The sequence below is a fragment of the Cheilinus undulatus genome, linkage group 19 (assembly GCF_018320785.1).
Source record: "Cheilinus undulatus linkage group 19, ASM1832078v1, whole genome shotgun sequence".
NCBI lineage: Eukaryota > Metazoa > Chordata > Actinopteri > Labriformes > Labridae > Cheilinus > Cheilinus undulatus.
In genome coordinates, this window is record NC_054883.1 from 1231486 (window position 1) to 1252190 (window position 20705).

Sequence of the window (20705 nt, forward strand, 5' to 3'; positions counted from 1 at the left end):
ATCAACCACTGCTAACATCAACCACTGCTAATACTGCTAACATCAACCACTGCTAACATCAACCACTGCTAATACTGCTAACATCAACCACTGCTAATACTGCTAACATCAACCACTGCTAACATCAACCACTGCTAATACTGCTAATATTGCTAACCTACTGCTACAGCTGGTGAAATGAGCTGTCAGTTCAGGTGAAGCTACCTGGAAGCCTCCCAGCGTGATGGTCAGTGAGACGTCCAGCGGTCGGTTGACGACTCCGGCGACAGATTTTATGAGTGACATGAAGAGTAGCGGGAACCAGACGATACAGATGAGCAGCAGAACAATGAGCCCGCCCATCCCGTACTTCACTACCCGCTTCTTCTTCTGCCCTCGAGGCTGAGGGTACCTCTGATTTACACATGCAACAAACATCAGTACACATAGTACATAGAAATACACTCAAATACACACAGGTATTCACACAGCCCTACCTTCTCTGACTCCCTCCAGCACTTTAAGACAAAGCAGTGGGCGTAGACGTCCTCCACACAGATCCACGAGGACAGAGACAACGTTGTGTCCGTCCACACCCAGTCCATCACTGCACGCAGCTCAGTCAGGAACGGAACCAGACGGAACCTAACCACGCCATGGAGAGAGCGATAGTGAGGGAGAGTAAAGACTGCTGGTCATAATGCTAAGCTAGGCTAGCAGCTGGGAGCGTGTGGAATCTCACCCCTGGAACAGGAAGAGGTTCAGGTAGTTGTAGCTCTTCGTCAGGAAGTTTCCAAGGACACGTGTCGGATAACCTGAACGAATCTGATAGGCTGAGAGGCCAAAGTACACGCACTTCACGAAATACCAGAGCTGAGCCACCAGGTTCTGATTAAAACGCCTGTGGAGGGAGAGGGAAGGGTGAGGGGTGCTGACCGGACATGGTGTAAAGGTAAAGGTGAGACGGAGACTTACCTCTCTGTGACAGTGGGTAGAATGAAAAACATCCAGAAGTGAATCCCAAAAACCAAAATCACCTGAAAGACCAGCTTCCCCAGAACGGTCTTCCTTAAATACAGAGCTCGGTCTATGACCATGGTACCTGCAGACGGATGGACAGTGAGACACTGAGTATTCACTCATTGAGTGCCAGCCCTTTTATAAAATGGAAAGTGGCTTGTGCCAGCGTTTTTGGCCATTTTGAGTCATCTTTCAAGACCCACAGAATATTTTGTACTATGATTCTGAAAACACCAAATAGCTCAAATGAAAGAAGAAGCCCTCTGTTTCATCATGGCAAAACCGTTTGTTTGTAGCTTGCTCTGACAGAGGCTAGTTTCACCAAAAAGACCACTTGTTTTCTAGAAAGCTGAGAAAAATGCATTTTTGTGAGAGTCTGTCAAGAAAAACAGTGATTTGAATGTTATAATTTTGCCTTCAAAGACATAAAAGACATCTGAAAATTGTATTACAAATCTTATTTTATGGTAAAATAAATAACAATGCTTCCAGTCACTGTCATGCCATTCACACTCTGGAACTGGACGGCCTCCACAGGACCCCCCGATACGCCCACGTCCTCTCCTGCTGCATCCAGCTGGCGAGAGGCTGCCTTATTTATACGCACAAGGGGGAACCTTGCGGCATTCTTTAGCCTCTTTGCCGGCCGAGGCAGATCAATAAAAGCACCGATCCCTGGATTCGTTATCGTTAAGTTCAGTGTCGGTTTCAGTGAGTAAGCGATTTCTCAGGCAAAAGTTTAAGGTTTCTACCAGCGTCTAAGTTAGAACTTTTAGCTTAGATTAACTCCGTAACGATCACTCTGCTCTTTGACCCCAGGGTCTCCATCTCTGATGTTTGATCTACCATCACTTCCGACTGTAGTGTTCTGACTACGTATCCCAGAAGCCCCAAAATTACTCACATGGAGTGTGAGAGCGCCGCCTTGTGCCAGCCGCCGGAAAACACTAAAATGACATGCATAGCACAATTATTTAAACTGACACACAGAGAGCAACACCTCTTCTCAAGTCTCCAAAACTCTAAACACATTTTCTGCTTTACACACATTTTGCAATTTAAAATGGCACTTTTCAAATGCTCTGAACACGGTTCTCTGCATAAGACACAACAACCTGACATAAAGTCAAATGTTTGCCATTTTGAAACACTGCCATTCAGAATGACTCTATGTGAGCTTAACTGGCCAATATATGTGTCACCTGGCTGAACACCTCAATGGTTAATTGTTAGCACTTCAATCAGGAAGTAAGCACTATAAAAAGACCACAGGTGAGCACCTTTTTTTACAACAATGGAAGACATTGCAGAGAGAGGAAGAGGAAGAAGGAGGGGGAGGAAGAGTGAGAGGTAGGGGTAGAGCTGGTAGGAGTTCATGGCCAAAGAAGACAACAACTTTCAAATGAAATCAGAGCAACCTTAGTTGGCTTGTGCAGGCTATGGAAGAGGCATGTGATGAAATTGATGTGGGTGCAATTTTTCTTGCCTCTTTTTTTTCTATATGTTTTTGCTGCATTTTATATTTCAAGTTACTGCTTTTTGTGAGCATGTTTTTGTTCACTCCGATGTAAATATATCTGCTGTGCATATGTTTCACGGACTTGTTTGGTGAAAAATAGAAAAATAAATGTTTCAACAGCATGTGTGTTTACCTGCAGATATTTCTGTGCATGTGAACAATCTGAAGAATTTTCTTACAGTTTTAACTTTTTTTTTAAGTATTATGGCAAAGCATACTAAAGATGAGAGTGCTTTTCATTATGTTCAAGAGTGTGTAGTTGGTTAGACAAAAATCTGGTGATATGAGTGAAGTGTGTGCCATTTGGTGTAAAAGTTTGGTTTTGATAATGCTATATGTAGTTTTGGTTGCAGTGCTTCATTTTGCAGGTTATATGAGGTATTTTGCAGTTTGGGTGTGTGGTTTGGTGAATTGTGTTAAGTATTTTGATAAAACCAGCCTAGTTTGCAAAATTGTGTTTTAGCAATTGGAAAAAAACTGTAATTTTTCATTTGATGTCTTTTTAAATATTCTTCTTGTACACCATAGAATAGTGGTTCTAAAATTGTTTTCATGTCAAGGAGTGGGTGTGTTTGTTTTCTATTCTCCCAACTGTTACAGTCCTGTGTTTGGTTGATACTGTGTTGTTAGAATCTTTCAGATGTTTCAAAAAATGTTTAGGGAGCAATTTATTTGTAATATATACTCTGCTGCTAAAAATTCACCACATAAGATGGGTGAGTTCTCCATCAGATAAATGTATTTTTTCAGTATTACTCTTGTTTTAACATGGTGCTGTTTTTGTTTTATATGGTGGTAAGTATGCACAGTAGAACATGTGTCAGGTACAGCTGCACCAGATACATTTATTGTTCAGTAAAAGAATAAAAAAAGGCATGGAAATTTCTCTATTTTTGTATTGAAAAATTATCGAACCGTGACAAAAACGTATCGAACCGAACCGAACCATAAATTTTGTGTATCGTTGCACCCCTAATGGATAGATAGATACATAGATAGACAAACCTTTATTGTCTCCAAAGGGATATTCGTTCTTACAGGCACTGTCAGGTGCATAAAATTACACACATTAACATGGTATGTGATGAAATTGATGTAGGTGCGATTCAGGGATAGATAAGGCACTCAGGGCGCGTCTTCCTTCGATGTCTGGCAAGGAAAGATATTGCCTGTGATGTGGACTAGGCATTGTGGCCAGACCCAGCTGTGCGGCAAGATGCTGCCTAATTATCTTTCTTGCCTCTTTTTTTTCTCTGTATTTTTTCTGCACATTATTTCTGCAATTTTCTTTTTTTAGTTCACTGTTTTTTTGTGAGCATGTTTTTGTTCACTCCGATGTAAATATATCTGCTGTGCATATGTTGCACTAACTTGTTTGATGAAAAATAGAAAAATAAATGTTTCAACAGCATCTGTGTATCTGCAAATATTTCTGTGCATGTGAACAATCTGAAGAATTGTCTACAATTTGAACTATTTTAGTATTAAGGCAAGCATGCTAAAGATGAGAGTGCTTTTCATTATGCCCAACAGTGTGTAGTTGGTCAGACAAAAATCTGGTGATATGAGTGAAGTGTGTGCCATTTGGTGTAAAAGTTTGATTTTGATAATGCTATATGTAGTTTTGGTTGCAGTGCTTCATTTTGCAGGTTATATGAGGTATTTTGCAGTTTGGGTGTGTGGTTTGGTGAATTGTGTTAAGTATTTTGATAAAACCAGCCTAGTTTGCAAAATTGTGTTTTAGCAATTGGAAAAAAACTGTAAGGCTGGAAGGAAGTCTCTGAGGATGATCCTTGAAAATGTTCAGAAGGGCTCTACAAATATGTGTGTATTTAGCGATGGACAGGTTGTACCTTTTTCCGAATTTCTCTGTGGGGTTTTATCTGATTGACTCAAAACAGTTTTTGGTCATTCTTGACAAAAAGGAGATCTAAAGCTGTGAAAACTGTGAGTTTTCACCATAGGGCCGAGCCATGATTAGGGCACAAAGTAAAAAAGAAAAAACATACACCCCATGGAAATTTGCAGGTGGTGGTGGAATTGACCAGTCTATAAAACAGTAGCCCCTCAGGGGTCCTAAAAATGCAATCAGAGGACTAATTCAGAGCACCATGCATGGACATTAGTACATGTATGTATCAGGTTGAGATGAGAAAGAAAGTCTTTGAGTATAATCCTCCAAAATGTTCAGGAAGTGCATTACAAACAGCTAAAGGTATATTTGTGTTTTCACACAGTCACTGATGGGCATGTTGTACTTTTTCCCAAACTCCTCCACAGGGTTTTATCTGATTGACACATTACTATTTCTGCTCATTCTAGACAAGATGGAGATCTAAAGCTGTGAAAACTGTGGGTTTTCACCATAGGGCGGGGCTGTGATTGGGGCCCAAAGTTGGATAACTTTTACATCTTTTTTCCAGTGTACCAACACCAACAATGCCCCACAATTCTTTAATACTTATGTTAATCATCACCAGAATTCACAGGGATGATCTTAAATTGAGCCTGAATATAATCATGCATACATTTCATCACTTTGTCACAGCGCCCTCTTCTGCAAAATGAAATTTTCTCTCTCAGTTATGTTTTGTTTCTCCTAAATTGTTTTTAACAACCAGCCCCTGCAGATCATTCAAACTAGGTTGATGATTTTTGGCCTGCACATGCATCATGAAAAGACCTACGAAAAAGTCTCTTGGGCCCATACCCAAATCTCAACAGGAAGTTTAGCAGCTTCATCTCAATTTCAAATAAGACTTTTTTGATGACTTAAACCTGTTGTAACTTTTGTTACATTATTCTGTGTTCCTAACAACTTCAGTAACCCCGCCGATGTTTTCAGTCTGATACAAAACATCAGTGTCAGACTGAAACACCTACATGCAAACATTTCATCAAAGTGCCCTCTACTGGCAACAGGAAGTGGCACAATTAGGCCCTTTCTTAATCTCTCTTACTCTGTAGAACCTATCAAGCTCTGATTTTGACTACAAAGACCTCCGTAGCATCACAACACCAGCCACAACAATCATCACAGGATGCCTTGGTCGTGATGGCGACCAATCTGTTGTCTCGCCTTTGACAGGAAGTTGGTGAAACTTTCATATGAAACATCTGATTTGCTGCCAATTTCCCGTGTATGATCAGGGTTTGCCACTCTACACATTTGTATGTGAATTTCATGGTTTTGCTGTAGCACCACCTACTGTAAGAAGCAAGTTACAGCTCTTCCACGTTTGTTAACATTTGTGATCGTTTGTACTAGTGTACAGTGTCGCCTAGTGAGGCAAACGTACCAAACTGGATCAGAACCATGACGAGGAATGCCTCAGGGACCTGGTCCTCTGAGAGAGAGGAAGTGATGTCAGCAGCTGCAGAGTGTTTCTGGGAGATGGAGGAAACAATTTAAGAAATGATGGTGATTTTAACCAAATCTGATGAAGAGATTTCAGCAGCGCTTACTCCAAAGGCCCAGAAGCCAAAGACGATGATGATGAAGTCGACCGTGTCGGCGAGGAACATCAGGACGTAGACGTCAGTCACAGCGCTGTATTCTGGTTGGACGAGAGCTCTGAAGAAGTGACGAACAGGATGATAGAGAGACATGGACCTAACAGACACAGAAAGAGAGGCAAAGCCGTACATTCATTCAACATTCAGGGTCAGATTCACTAAAGGACTTTCATTTGTGATTAGCTCAGGTGCTAGCTTACCTGCTGACACAGCTGTTCTTGGCTCTGATGGAAAGTTCTTTGAGTTTCTCCAGCAGCAGGTCGACCCTGCTGAGAGGCTGAGATCTGGAGCTAACACTGCCTGGAAGACAATAATCAACACAACAATCAGTCTGTACACCGTCCCATCAGCATTCATCATCCTCTAGCCCCCATCCCCTAGACCGGTCGCCATCATGTCAGAGGAAATGTGCCTCCCATTTCTTACAGCCTTGTTAACTCTCTGTAGCTCATTTACATCTCCATGATGATCCACCCTGAGATCTCCTCATTTTGTGTCAAATGCTAATCTGTTACTTTATCCAGTTAGCCCTGGAACACAAGGCTTGTCCCATACACAACTTCAGGACTTTGTGAGTTTGATTTTTAAGGCCACAAACTGTTAGAGTCCAATATGGTGACTGCTATCACTGGGCTTCATAAATCCTCTTCAGAATCCTATGATGACGTCAGTGAGACTGCCCCCGCTCCATCTGGTCTGTGGTAAAAGGTTGTGCTAGTTAGCAGCTAACGTCGCCTCCACAGAGGTTTGAGAGTTTACCCTACCATTATCTCAGTCCTACCTGCTGGAGAGCGCAGCTGGGTGGAGCTAGAGCGCGTCCGTCTTCGGCCTCGATGTCGCAGCGTGTCGGTGGGGTCAGCGGAGGCTGCGCCCTGGCCTGAGGCGGCCTGGCTGTCATGGTGACGGAGGGAATCTGTTTCTGTAGAAACCGTCTGGTCCCATAGTCCATGACACTAAAGAGGGGGTAGGTAAGCCAAGGAATATGAAATAATAAAAAAATATGTATATACAGTACTTAACAAATGTATGAGACCACCTGTCATATCTGTCTCAGAGACCATCCAGCATCATAAAGTGCTTTAATGTGAACTCTTTTATTTTCAGTCAGCTCTCCACGTTTTACCATTTTGAGCAGGAATGAGGAATTTCAAACTAAATTCAGCCAAATTTGAGCCGGCACACTGGACTTCTCTGAGAAGTCAGAAATGAATCAAGCATAGCATTCAACCACTAAAACTCATTTATCTGTTCAAGAGTGACAGTAAATAACTATAATTTCAATCAATCAATCAATCAATCCTTTATTGATCCCCTGGTGGGGAAATTGCCTTTCATATTAATCAAGAAATATTAATGTGCTTTACTATTTTTTCAGGGTTTTTGTAAATCAGTACATTTGAAAATTCATGGATAACAATAATAATTCTATTTTAGCATTAAAAATATCATTTGTGATAAAGAGCTTCTACACGTTGGTGTATTAACCACTGCAGAAACATAAAAATGATTTTGGTAATTACAAATGCTGTTAATTTAGGGCAGCTGTGGCATAAACCTGACTTTGGTTAGGGTGGTCTAATACATTTGTTAAGCACTGTACATTGTTATTATTATCATTATTAATATTAATAATGATAATAAGAACAATAATAGTAATGTTAAGTGTGTAAACATTCTGACCTTGAGGATGGCACGATGGTAGAAGAGGGCGAGCAGTTGCAGAAGGTCATACAGGACGTAGCCTTCCTTCTTCTCCACTCCCAGGATGTTTGGTGGGTGGAACGGTTTGGACCGGTCCAGCTCCAGCTTCTGGTTGAAGGGGAAGAACCCAAACTGGAAGAAGTACTTGATGACGATGGTGACCTGGGGACAGACAGACGACAGGAGGTCAACCTGCTGACTCATGAGGTCAAGAGAAGTCACAGCAGCGAAGAGGCGAGCACCTCGGTGTAGATGATGGCGGTCATCCAGAAGGTCTTGCTGGGTCGGGGGACGGAGAGCGTCGCCCAGAGGAACACGAGCAGCGGGAGGACGAGCGTGAGGCAGCTGGCAGACACCATGTGGTTCAACACGATGACCAGGTAACACACCGTCTCCGACCTCAGGGACGACCAATCAGAACGTCAGCTCACTCAGAGATACAGAGAAAAATATCCTATCTGGATATTTTTTATCTAAGGGGTGTTATGATGTGCAACCCCAATTCCAAAATAGTTGGGGCACTAAATAAAAACAAAGGTCAATGATTGTCTAATCTCATATCCCATTTTTGTTTTACAATCGAGCATAAACAGCATATCAGATGTTAAAGCTCATTTTACCATTCCATGAAAAATACTCGCTCACTGTGAATTTTATGGGAGCAACACATCTCAAAAAAGTAGGGAGAGGGCAACAGCAGGCTGGAAAAGTAAGTGTTACTAATGAAAAACAGCTGGGGTAGAATTTAGCGACTAATTAGGTGAACCTCTGAGCTCTAAGCTATTTTCTTAACCACTGTGTCTCACCTGGACTGTTTGTCTTAAAAAGCTGTGAACCCTTTGGTTCAAAGTCAAACTCTGTATAATAATATGTGTGCTGCAGTAATGTCACTGGAATTTTAAAAAAGTCATGGGACTACAAAGACAAAAATAAATAAATAAATAATCTGACCTTAAAAATCAAAGATTTGTATGTATAAAACACAGTAAAAATTCATGACTAAGGGGGAATCAAAAATAAGTCTGTGACAAAAAATCTTCAAATACTCACCTTTTTTTTTTTTTTTTTACAAAAAAAGACTCCTAGTGTTTTTGATAGTTTGAGTTATTATTTAAAGTGCAGTGACTTTAAGGCAGTGGTTCTAAAACTGGGGTCTGGGGACCCCTGGCGGTCCGCAAGCTACAGCTTGGGGGTCCGTGAAATAATTCAAAATAAATTATTTAAGTAAAGCCATGTCACCAAAAATGAATTAATACACCACTTTCCACATTATTATGCAATCGACATTTTTCTCTTATTTTCCTAAATATTAATGCAAATGACAGTCAGAATATTTTTCAAGTCATCAGCCATTAGAGCATAATTCAAATGTTTTTGAACAAACTTCATAATGACAAGCATTATTTAAAAAAAAAAAAACAAAAACTCAAAATGCACTGTTCCACATTATTAAGCACAACAGAGTTTTAAAAGATTTTATTTGTTGTAAAGAAGTGAAAATGTTCATGTGTTGAATCTGCAGCATCAGGGGGTCATATTTACTGAAATCAAAGCTATTTCAATCAAAAACATCTGAACAGGACAAGTTCCATGTTAACATAGGAGCCCTTCTCTGATATCACCTTCACTATTCTTGCATCCATTGAACTTGTGAGTTTTTGGAGAGTTTCTGCTTGAATTTCTTTGCAGGATATCAGAATATCCTCCCAGAGCTGCTGTTTTGATGTGAACTGCCTCCCACCCTCATAGATCTTTAGCTTGAGGATGCTCCAAAGGTTCTCAGTAGGGTTAAAGGTCAGGGGAGGATGGGGGCCACACCATGAGTTTCTCTCCTTTTATGCCCATAGCAGCCAATGACACAGAGGGATTCTTTGCAGCATGAGATGGTTCATTGTCATGCATGAAGATCATTTTGCTACAGAAGGCACAGTTCTTCTTTTTGTACCATGGAAGAAAGTGGTCAGTCAGAAACTCTAGATACTTTGCCGAGGTCATTTTCACACCTTCAGGGACCCTAAAGGGGCCTATCAGCTCTGTCCTCATGATTCCGGCCCAAACATGACTCCGCCCCCTCCTTGCTGACGTCCCGGCCTTGTTGGGACATGGTGGCCATCCACCAACCATCCACTACTCCTCCATCTGGACCATCCAGGGTTGCACACACTCATCAGTCAACAAGACTGTTTGAAAATGAGTCTTCATGTATTTCTGGGCCCACTGCAACCGTTTCTGCTTGTGAGCATTGGTTAGGGGGGGCTGAATAGTAGGTTTATACACGACTGCAAGCCTCTGGAGGATCCTACACCTTGAGGTTGGTGGGACTCCAGAGGCACCAGCAGCTTCAAATACCTGTTTGCTGCTTTGTAATGGTATTTAGCATCTGCTCTCTTAATATGATGAATTAGTCTGTCAGAAACCTTCCTCTCTGATTCTGTGCTCTGAATCAGACACTAATTTCTTCACAGTACGATGATCACACTGAATTTTTCATGAAATATCTCATGTTTTCCTTGTCCAAGGCATTGCACAATTTGACACTTTTCAGCAGAGATCCTTTTTCTTTCCCATATCGCTGAAACCTGTGGCCTGCTTAATAATGTGGAACAGTGCATTTAGAGGTTTTTATTTTTAAAAAATAATGGTTATCATTATGAAGTTTGTTCAAGAAGATTTGAATTATGCTCTAATGGCTGATGACTTGAAAAATACTCTGACTGTCATTTGCATTAATATTTAGGAAAATAAGAGAAAAATGTTATTTGCTTAATAATGTGGAAAGCAGTGTACGTATAGAGACCACAGCACCATAAAACCATACTAAACCAATGACTCCCACATCAGTCAGCTTTGGGCCAAAAAAAAAAAACACAGATATGACTGTGAGATATCACGTAAATCTATCGCTCATCAAGCATCAGTCCCTTTGCTCAGCATTTGGTGTGTAGGTCCAGCTAGCAACAACAGATAAATATTTAAACGTGTCCACTTCATCACGTGATGCTAGGCCCAAACCAGCTAAACTGAGAAAACACGATGACAGCTATCTAGAGTTTGGTTTGTACTGAGAACAGTGACCGAAGACCAAAATGTGTTGTGTGTCCTCATGTGAGGTTATGAAGCCCGTCAAGCTAAAGTGTCATCTGATAACAAAGCATGTGTTTAAGGACAAAACTAAAGATTTTTTTCAGACAAAAGAGTGAGGAATACATTCCCCAGAAAACATGAATGAACCTGACAACAATCTCAGAAAAAAGCACAGAGGACTTCTTATTTGGCTGCTCAAGAGATCACAAAAAGTAAGAAGCCACACTCAACAGGATGAGAGCTTGTATTAAGGTTGAAGAGTTTACAGCATGGATGTAGGAGTACAAATGGCGGTTCACATATATTTAATCAGCGTGAAGGTTATGGTGGGGTCCTTGGAAAATGTTCTGCCATGTAAGGGGTCCTTAGCCCTGAAAAGTTTGAGAACCCCTGCTTTTAGGGACACATCCCGGGCTCTCTGTGTCTCTTTCTCTTTATTTAGAGTGTTACGCCCCGTCTAGGGGTGGCCAGGACACAACATGAAAAGGACCCATTTCACTCATCTCTCAAGCAGCCAGAGGACTAGGTTCTAAGGTTTTAAGAGAGATACAATTTATTTATACAAAATTAAATTAGTTAACATTTACAAAGGATTCTAAATACCTTGGGGTGAATCAAAGATACAAACTAAAAAGGGAGAGACGTTTAACTTACTCTGCTACTATGACATAAATTAACCTCCCCAGTTAACCACTTAACTGCAGGACAATACCATGAATAAATGACACCCCTACTTTACCAAAGTTAACTACTACACAATTAAATTAACAATCAGCCTATGCGAGCTTCACACTGAGAGATGCTGTGGCATGGCCGGTTGGGAGGTGAATGGAACGGGTTCCCCCTGCGCAGCAATGACGTCACGTCTCCACCTTATATTAGGGTCGAGCTACGCAGCAGCCTACCGCCTGTCCGCACGGGACCCAGAGCAACCAGTCAGCTGCTGGCGATGGCACACCTAATTAAACAGGGGATAGGTAGCAAGCTTGCCACACTCACCACGCACACACACACAGCAGGCACAGCCTAAGGAAACACAAGATACAATATACAATAACAAAACACATTATGACCGTGGTCGTAACAAGTCATTCAGACTCTCTTCTCCAGTTTCTAAGTCTGTGCACATGTGCAGTCCAGCAAAGCATGACGTGAGCAGCCTGCCATTCTGGGATACAAACAGGCAACATGGCAATGGGCTAACCGGCTAACTGCAGGAACGATGGTAAAAAGGATTACACATATCAGAGTTACCGGTGTGGATTTGATCTTTCAAGACCCAAATTCAGCCAAGTTCTAGGCTCACTAGAAAATGCTCTGTAAGAGCTACGAAGGTGTGGATAGCGTCATTGGAATGGCGCACTGGGGGGCTTTCAGAAGAAAAAAAAGTGCCTATAATTTATGGTTCAAAAGTTATTTAACTTTAAATACCACATTCTCTTCTTGTCATATACGACAACATCAGCCTCAGAGAAAAATATGCAACATAAAATTAACCACAACTTTGACCCAACAACACAGAAGAAGACACATTTAGTAAAGCTTGAAGATGTGACCTATAAACACACACACACACCCAGGATGTCCATATAAGGAGTTGTGTATTATTCCCACACCGTAGAACCGTGCCGCGTGAACTCTAAGGGTTGATTGGCAACAGGTCAGAAACATTAGTGGGTATAAAAGAAGCATTTTTGAGAGGAAAAAGGAAAAACTTCAGCTATTTCCCAGCCCTACCTGTTACCTATTAAGCCTGTTTACCTGGCAGCCAGGATGTTATAAAGAGCGTAGGCCAGCTGGAGCAGCTGGTGCTGGTTTCCATAGAAACAGTCTGATGCCTCCAGCTCCTCGGCATAGAACGTCCTGAAACAGGAAGTGAACATCAGCAGGTTATAGGTGAACCTTCCCATAGACTCACCTGTGAAGCCAATTTCAGAGCTGCTCAACCTCCACAATCCTCTCCCTATTTCTTCATCACAGTAATGTTTATGTAAGAGGTCATCATCAAACATCATCAGTCTGGTCTGCTCCTGGTTAAAAGGTCTCTCCTCATTACTGCTCAGGGCTGATCTCATAGTGGATTCATCTTTGGTCTTTATCAATAATAGAACCCAGACTACAGTCTAGGCCTGCCCTCTTTGTGTCTTCAGATATTGTGGGTTATGAATTACTAATAAACACCGAGTGATCGATTGATTGATTGGCCTATGTCTCACCTGTTCCTCAGCAGCTCGCTGGCTGTTAGCTCCTGAGTACGAGAGGCAGAGTCCGACAGAAAGTCGCTCCTCTCCCCCCTCCTCCTCCCATGCTCCTCCTCCTCCTCCTCCTCCTGCTGGTCCAGATTCAGTGCCAGGCTGTAGGAGGGAGGGAGAACGGGGGAGGAGGGGGAGCTAGGGGTGGACTTTAGCTGTGTATCAACAGGAAGTTGCTGGCCTGGATCTTCAGTGCTGTTCAAACAAAGACAGAAGAGATCATTAGTGGGCTAATGCTAATGCTAAATCTAACCTGCTAGCATGCTAACATTGTTAGCTTTATGTTTGGTTGGTTCATTCAGACTGACTCAGTTGTCTCTCCCTCTGATGACGACGATGATGAAGACTGGACTCTCTCCATCCTGCTCAGTTTGGGTCGCCATCTCTTCACCACAAGGGATTCTGGGTAATCGTCCCTTTGAACAGGTGGGTCGCCCTCTGACCTCTCTGATTCAGGTTTATGTGGAGAAGACGGTTCTGGTTTGAGGTCTGTATCAGAATTAGCTTGTTCTCCCCCCTCTGCCTCCTCTGCCTCCTCTCCTTCCTCTCTCTGTCCTGTGGCCTCATGGGTAATGGAGTCCAGGCCGGACTCTGTGGAGGTGTTTATCATCTGTTCTTGGTAGTAATGGTGGATGGCGTCTCTACTGGGAACGAGGCCCTGAAAAAAACAGTTTACACACATCAACCCAACAGGAAACAGGAAACAGCATCCTCCATCTTTGTTGTAGTTCTACCCTACCAGCCTGCTGTACCTGCTTAGCCTGCTGCATTAGCATACAGCGCTCGATGCGGAGGACGGTGGAGATGTCGATGTGTTCCTGACACAGACCCCTGAGCCAGGACGTTAGAGAGTCCAGCAGAGCCGATAGCAGAACCCAAAAGAACCTCAGTGTGTTGGAGAACCTTTGAAGAACCGTGTCTGAAAAACAGGTCAGCTGACATTAGACATGGTCGGCGTACACGGGTGAGACGTCTGCGGTTCAGGAGTGGCTTCACACAAAGAACACCACACTTGCAGTCCATTTCCTAGACCTGCCTGTGTGGTGGATCCTGATCCACTGACTCCAGTCTTAGTCCAGTCCTTGTGCTGCTCCCCTAAGTTCTTGAATCTGCCTTGATACAGCCTCTGAGAGCAGCCTGTCCTTTAACCAAAGACCGTCTGTGGCTTACCCTCACTCTGAAGGGTGTCACTGATTATCTTGTGGACAGCAGACCAGTCAGCAGGCTTCTGGTTGGGTGTTTGAACCAAGCGGCAACCTCCGGTCCTAAAAATGAAGCCAATTCGGAAGTGCAAAAAAATTGCTATATTGCGACTGTCCACTTGAGGCTGGCTGCAGGAAAACCAGAAGTTCCGTCTGAACTGAAAGAAACCCTCAGCAAGCTGGACTTTTCCACAGCATTCTAACATTTAGAGGTTGTGTTTTTCTTTGTTTTTGTGAGCTGTAAGCCGTAGCCATCAAGAATAAAACATCTTGAATATTTTACTTTGTTTAAAATGAATCCAGAATATATGAAAGTTTAACTTTCTAAAGTGAATCATTTGTAAAAACTGACTTATAAATGATATACTAATTTTTTTGCAATGCACCTGTAGATGCAACAGTGAAGAAAAGTCCTGACTCGTACTTTAGGAAAGGTCCATTCCAAACTGCATAGAGCGAAATTAAATCAGATATATTTATCCGAATTAAAGGCATTCAGAGCTGAACAGGATCACAGACAGGGACTCTGGAACTACACAAAGTTGAGCATCTGCACATATAAAGGATCTCTGATGAGGTCTTCCTACCTGGTCCCTCCTCTTGCTCGTCCTCCTCCTCCTCTTGCTCGTCCTCCTCCTCCACAGTCTCCTCTGTTACCTCTATGAGTCCAGGACCTGCAGAGGAGCAGAGCCACTGTGAGCTGGTTCAGGTTAGAGCTGTATGCAGACGACACACTGCTCTCACAGAGAGGATGTTAGGAAGTACGGCTGATTTTTTATGTGTTTCACTGCTCAGACTGAATTGGAAACCTCTTCACTAGTATGTGATGATTTGGCTAAAATGTAGCATGTAGAAGTTGTTAGCATCATTTGAAGTAGTCATGGGACCAGGATATTTGACCTAGACGTGATTCAAGGATAAACCATCATACTGGTGCCGTAGGAGGGTGAACTGCAGGGAGCTCTTTAGAAACACAGAAACCAGGTGTTAAGTTCCTCACCTGTGCGCCTCTCCTCCTTCCTGCTTCTTCGCTCCGAGAAGTTCTTCTTCCACAGTTTCTTCTGGTTGATGCGTGCTCTCATAGCTGTTCTGGAGTCAGTGATCCAGGCGTGATAGACGAACTAAGAGACAAAGATCATGTAGAATTTAGACATCTTTATCCTGCTTAGTGTTAAATCTAATGGTGCTGCTCCATCCTGAAGGTGCGACAGAATAAAACTGTCTTATTGAAGAAGCAGCCAAAAAACAGAGGAATCAGAAAGTGGATGTTTTTGGATTACATGTGAATGGTGGCAACCCTCGCATATATAGATAGATATTCAGAGGACGGTTGTGTTTCTTTAAGGCTGTTAAGAGTTCATCTGTAAGGTCAAATGCAATTAAGAAATCAGATTTTCAGATTTTTAATGAATACTGTTAAAGTTTGATGATGATTTTTAGCTCTCAGACTTTCACCGTGTGGGTGTGTGTGTGTGGGTGTGTGTGTGCGTGTGATAGAATATTGGGACTCTCAGGGAGATCAAAGCAAATGTCTCCTGGAGAACAACATAGCAACAACAGGCAGAGCTAACCTGATTGGTCGAAGCTCTGTTTCCTATTGGTTGGTCTGTTACAAAGGATGCTCTGAATAGAAAGTTTCAAGATAAATCTGACCAACAAGTCGTGATCTCAAAACCTTAAAACACCCTCTATGATCCATGACCATTAGGCTCACCTGGAAGGCTGATTTCTCAGGTGGCTCCTGTCCCTTTTTCTCCTCCTCTTCCTCCTCCTCCTCACTGTCCGTCTCAAACAGGTAATAATCTCCGCTCCTCACCACTGCAGGCAGACAGGCAGACAGACAGTTACCCCCATTCCCTCGTCGTCCACAGCCTTCTGTCCACGCCACGGTCCGTCTTCAGGAGCAGGCTGTTTGGAGATGGGGTCATGGCGTGGGCAGAACGCTGTGACCCTGAGGAAATTAGGCAGAGAGACAGTGATGATGTCATAGGTCATGTGACTCACTGGAGGCATGGTTTACCCAGGGCCTCCACCACTCCTTCTTTCCTCGCCCCTTCTTCTTCTCTGGACCTGAAAGACACACACAAAAATCTCAATTTGAGTGACAGACAGCTGTGTATCACCCACTGTTACCATGGCAATGTGTTTGTTTACTCACCATCAGTATGGAAGCCTTCATGGGTCAAACTCAACAACTTCTCTTTTCCTCTGCGGAACTTCTGCTGCCGAGATTTAATCCTCTCCATCCTGAAAGACATGACACAAGACCGAGTCAGCCAGTCCCAGTCAACACATCAGAGTCAACAAGTCTGAGCCAGCAAGTCTGAGTCTAGAGATTCGATCCTCTCCATCCTGAAAAGACACGACACAGGACCGAGTCAGCCAGTCCCAGTCAACACATCAGAGTCAACAAGTCTGAGCCAGCAAGTCTGAGTCTAGAGATTCGATCCTCTCCATCCTGAAAAGACACGACACAGGACCGAGTCAGCCAGTCCCAGTCAACACATCAGAGTCAACAAGTCTGAGCCAGCAAGTCTGAGTCTAGAGATTCGATCCTCTCCATCCTGAAAAGACACGACACAGGACCGAGTCAGCCAGTCCCAGTCAACACATCAGAGTCAACAAGTCTGAGCCAGCAGGTCTGAGTCTACAAATTTGATCTTCAAAAGACATGGCACAAGACCAAGTCAGCTGGTCTAAGTCAACAGGTTTGATGAAAATACAGGACATGAGACTGAGTCAGCCAGTCAAAACTTACAAGTCCAAGCCAACAAGACTGCGTCAACAGATTCTATCCTCTCCATCTTGAAAAAGACAAGACACAAGACTGAGTCAGTGAGTCCAAATCGGTGAGTTTAAGTCAGCTAGTCCAAGTCAACGAGTCTGAGTCAACAAGTCAGAGTCATTACATTACAGGTCAAGAACAACAGGTTCTGGTCAGGTTAACAGGTCCATGTAAAAATCAGCAGATCTCTAGTCTCTCTCCAGAGTGTTTTTGACCAAGCCTTGAGTCTGCCTGATGTCAAAGCCTGGACCTGGACTTGGACCTAAGAGTTGTCTAAGACCTGGATCCACTCCCAGACCTGCACCTGGCCTTGGTTCAAGTCTTACTGTCTCTTCAGCAGGTCCATCGACGTCTTCTCGTCTTCCAGTCTCGCTCTGACAGCTTTCACCGTGGATGCCTCGAAGAGCTCCGCCCCCCTGTAGCACACGTATGAATGTGATGTCACTGTGTTGGCGTGTGCACCTGTGTTTGTGTGTATGTGTACGTATATGTGTACCTGGAGGCCAGTAGTTGTGTGTGCTGCAGGTCCAGGACCACAAACAGGAAGTAGTGACTCCTGAAGACTCGTCTCTGCAGCAACAGGAAACAGAAACACACGCCATCCCAGATGATCCCTGCCTCGTCGCTAGGCAATTCACACTGTTTACTGCTCTGCTGCTCCGCTGCACCAGGGGACATGGTGAGTAAACAACGAGTCAGCAACAAACCAACAAAAACAACAATCAGTCAGAGAGTTAAGGGAGCTGAACAGGTGCAAAGACCAGCGTTTAACACTCCAAAGACAGATCTACAGACAGGTAAAAGACAGGCAGAGAGGTGGACAGGTAACCTACGTTTGGTGTATCCTTTGATGGTGCAGGCCAGACTAAAGAGCTGAATCAGCCAGCAGTGATTCTGAACCAACGATTTAATGAAACCACAGGCCAGGATCTAAAAGACAGACAGGAGGAGTATCTTTCCGTAACATAATGAATTATAAAGATGAAAATATCGATGGTTTAGAGTGGTGACTCGTCTCACCGACAGAATATTCTTCATCGTAATGACAAACACGTTGTAGCCAATCAGACAGTCCCAGTACAGCAGGATGGATCTGGCTGGTTTCAGCAGCAGGTCTCCACCAACCAGCAGGAAGTAGAAACAGGCCACCAGGTAACCCATGCAGAAGATACTGATCCTGGAACAGGAAGTACAAACAAATGCTGCACTGATCCTGGTATGGGGTACTATTTCAATCTGGACTCAAATAGTTGGATCAGATTAAAAACATTCCAAGTGCCTGTAGCTCTGCCCACTCACCTGGTTGTGCCGGTGATGAAGATGATGGTGAGGACAAACCAGAACATGTAGCTGAAGATGATCACTTTCATCATGTCCAGGTAAGACCTGCACATCATAAAGTCTGGGACTGTGCTGAGACCAAGCTTCCTGATTGGATCAGAAACCTGTCCGTCATCTTCGTCCTGCTCACAGTTTTCTCCAGCGAGGAGCTGGACCGTCTCCAGGAGCTCCTCCTCAAAAACCTGCAGCTGCAGAGAGGCTCCGAGGAGGAGGGCAAAGTCGTCTGAAAGATCGGGAATGTAGAGACATGAGAACACCAAACAAGGTTTACATGAATGTTTAGTCTGACGGATAAGGAATGAAGGGATGAAGAAGAAATGATGAAGATGATGGTCTTACAGAGGAGGAAGAGTGGGTTTGGTGGTGTCAGGTGATCTGGAAGGAAAAGCCACTTCACGACATTGGAATCAACGTTTGAGGTTGGAGGTCTCCATGGATAATCTGGAAACAAAACCCAGGGAACTGTTAGCTTAGCATCAGGACATCAAACAAGGGAGAACTGTTAGCTTAGCATCAGGACATCAAACAAGGGAGAACTGTTAGCTTAGCATCAGGACATCAAACAAGGGAGAACTGTTAGCTTAGCATCAGGACATCAAACAAGGGGGAACTGTTAGCTTAGCATCAGGACATCAAACAAGGGAAACTCAGCTTAGCATCAGGACATCAAACAAGGGAGAACTGTTAGCTTAGCATCAGGACATCAAACAAGGGAGAACTGTTAGCTTAGCATCAGGACATCAAACAAGGGGGAACTGTTAGCTTAGCATCAGGACATCAAACAAGGGGAAACTCAGCTTAGCATCAGGACATCAAACAAGGGAGAACTGTTAGCTTAGCATCAGGACATCAAACAAGGGAGAACTGTTAGCTTAGCATCAGGACATCAAACAAGGGGGAACTGTTAGCTTAGCATCAGGACATCAAACAAGGGGAAACTCAGCTTAGCATCAGGACATCAAACAAGGGAGAACTGTTAGCTTAGCATCAGGACATCAAACAAGGGGGAACTGTTAGCTTAGCATCAGGACGTCAAACAAGGGGGAACTGTTAGCTTAGCATCATGACATCAAACAAGGGGGAACTGTTAGCTTAGCATCAGGACATCAAACAAGGGAGAACTGTTAGCTTAGCATCAGGACATCAAACAAGGGAGAACTGTTAGCTTGGCATCAGGACATCAAACAAGGGAGAACTGTTAGCTTAGCATCAGGACATCAAACAAGGGAGAACTGTTAGCTTAGCATCAGGACATCAAACAAGGGGGAACTGTTAGCTTAGCATCAGGACATCAAACAAGGGAGAACTGTTAGCTTAGCATCAGGACATCAAACAAGGGGAAACTCAGCTTAGCATCAGGACGTCAAACAAGGGGGAACTGTTAGCTTAGCATCAGGACATCAAACAAGGGGGAACTGTTAGCTTAGCATCAGGACATCAAACAAGGGAGAACTGTTAGCTTAGCATCAGGACATCAAACAAGGGAGAACTGTTAGCTTAGCATCAGGACATCAAACAAGGGGGAACTGTTAGCTTAGCATCAGGACATCAAACAAGGGAGAACTGTTAGCTTAGCATCAGGACATCAAACAAGGGAGAACTGTTAGCTTAGCATCAGGACATCAAACAAGGGAGAACTGTTAGCTTAGCATCAGGACATCAAACAAGGGAGAACTGTTAGCTTAGCATCAGGACATCAAACAAGGGGGAACTGTTAGCTTAGCATCAGGACATCAAACAAGGGAGAACTGCTAGCTTAGCATCAGGACATCAAACAAGGGGGAACTGTTAGCTTAGCATCAGGACATCAAACAAGGGGGAACTGTTAGCTTAGCATCAGGACATCAAACAAGGGGGAACTGTTAGCTTAGCATCAGGACATCAAACAAGGGAGAACTGCTAGCTTAGCATCAGGACATCAAACAAGGGGGAACTGTTAGCTTAGCATCAGGACGTCAAACAAGGGGGAACTGTTAGCTTAGCATCAGGACATCAAACAAGGGAGAACTGTTAGCTTAGCATCAGGACATCAAACAAGGGGGAACTGTTAGCTTAGCATCAGGACATCAAACAAGGGGGAACTGTTAGCTTAGCATCAGGACATCAAACAAGGGAGAACTGCTAGCTTAGCATCAGGACATCAAACAAGGGGGAACTGTTAGCTTAGCATCAGGACATCAAACAAGGGGGAACTGTTAGCTTAGCATCAGGACGTCAAACAAGGGGGAACTGTTAGCTTAGCATCAGGACATCAAACAAGAGGAAACTCAGCTTAGCATCAGGACGTCAAACAAGGGGGAACTGTT

General features: G+C 43.5%; 1 protein-coding gene across 1 annotated transcript in view; it reads right to left on the minus strand.

The window, feature by feature from the left end:
- The window catches only part of LOC121527285 (piezo-type mechanosensitive ion channel component 2-like), an 80189-nt gene that overhangs the window by 12756 nt on the left and 46728 nt on the right, over nucleotides 1–20705 (minus strand). Inside the window, exons 23-47 of the mRNA XM_041814187.1 lie at nucleotides 18739–18840; nucleotides 18358–18622; nucleotides 18079–18235; nucleotides 17892–17988; nucleotides 17555–17720; nucleotides 17385–17474; nucleotides 16432–16520; nucleotides 16278–16343; nucleotides 15988–16091; nucleotides 15274–15394; nucleotides 14861–14947; nucleotides 13824–13990; nucleotides 13380–13729; nucleotides 13036–13266; nucleotides 12581–12682; nucleotides 7978–8134; nucleotides 7715–7897; nucleotides 6816–6987; nucleotides 6235–6334; nucleotides 5984–6131; nucleotides 5818–5905; nucleotides 955–1081; nucleotides 722–880; nucleotides 477–624; nucleotides 205–393 (exon numbers count right to left, since the gene is read on the minus strand). Coding sequence (XP_041670121.1) covers nucleotides 205–393; nucleotides 477–624; nucleotides 722–880; nucleotides 955–1081; nucleotides 5818–5905; nucleotides 5984–6131; nucleotides 6235–6334; nucleotides 6816–6987; nucleotides 7715–7897; nucleotides 7978–8134; nucleotides 12581–12682; nucleotides 13036–13266; nucleotides 13380–13729; nucleotides 13824–13990; nucleotides 14861–14947; nucleotides 15274–15394; nucleotides 15988–16091; nucleotides 16278–16343; nucleotides 16432–16520; nucleotides 17385–17474; nucleotides 17555–17720; nucleotides 17892–17988; nucleotides 18079–18235; nucleotides 18358–18622; nucleotides 18739–18840 — 3665 coding nt within the window. The remainder of the gene's footprint in view (nucleotides 1–204; nucleotides 394–476; nucleotides 625–721; nucleotides 881–954; nucleotides 1082–5817; nucleotides 5906–5983; nucleotides 6132–6234; nucleotides 6335–6815; nucleotides 6988–7714; nucleotides 7898–7977; nucleotides 8135–12580; nucleotides 12683–13035; nucleotides 13267–13379; nucleotides 13730–13823; nucleotides 13991–14860; nucleotides 14948–15273; nucleotides 15395–15987; nucleotides 16092–16277; nucleotides 16344–16431; nucleotides 16521–17384; nucleotides 17475–17554; nucleotides 17721–17891; nucleotides 17989–18078; nucleotides 18236–18357; nucleotides 18623–18738; nucleotides 18841–20705) is intronic.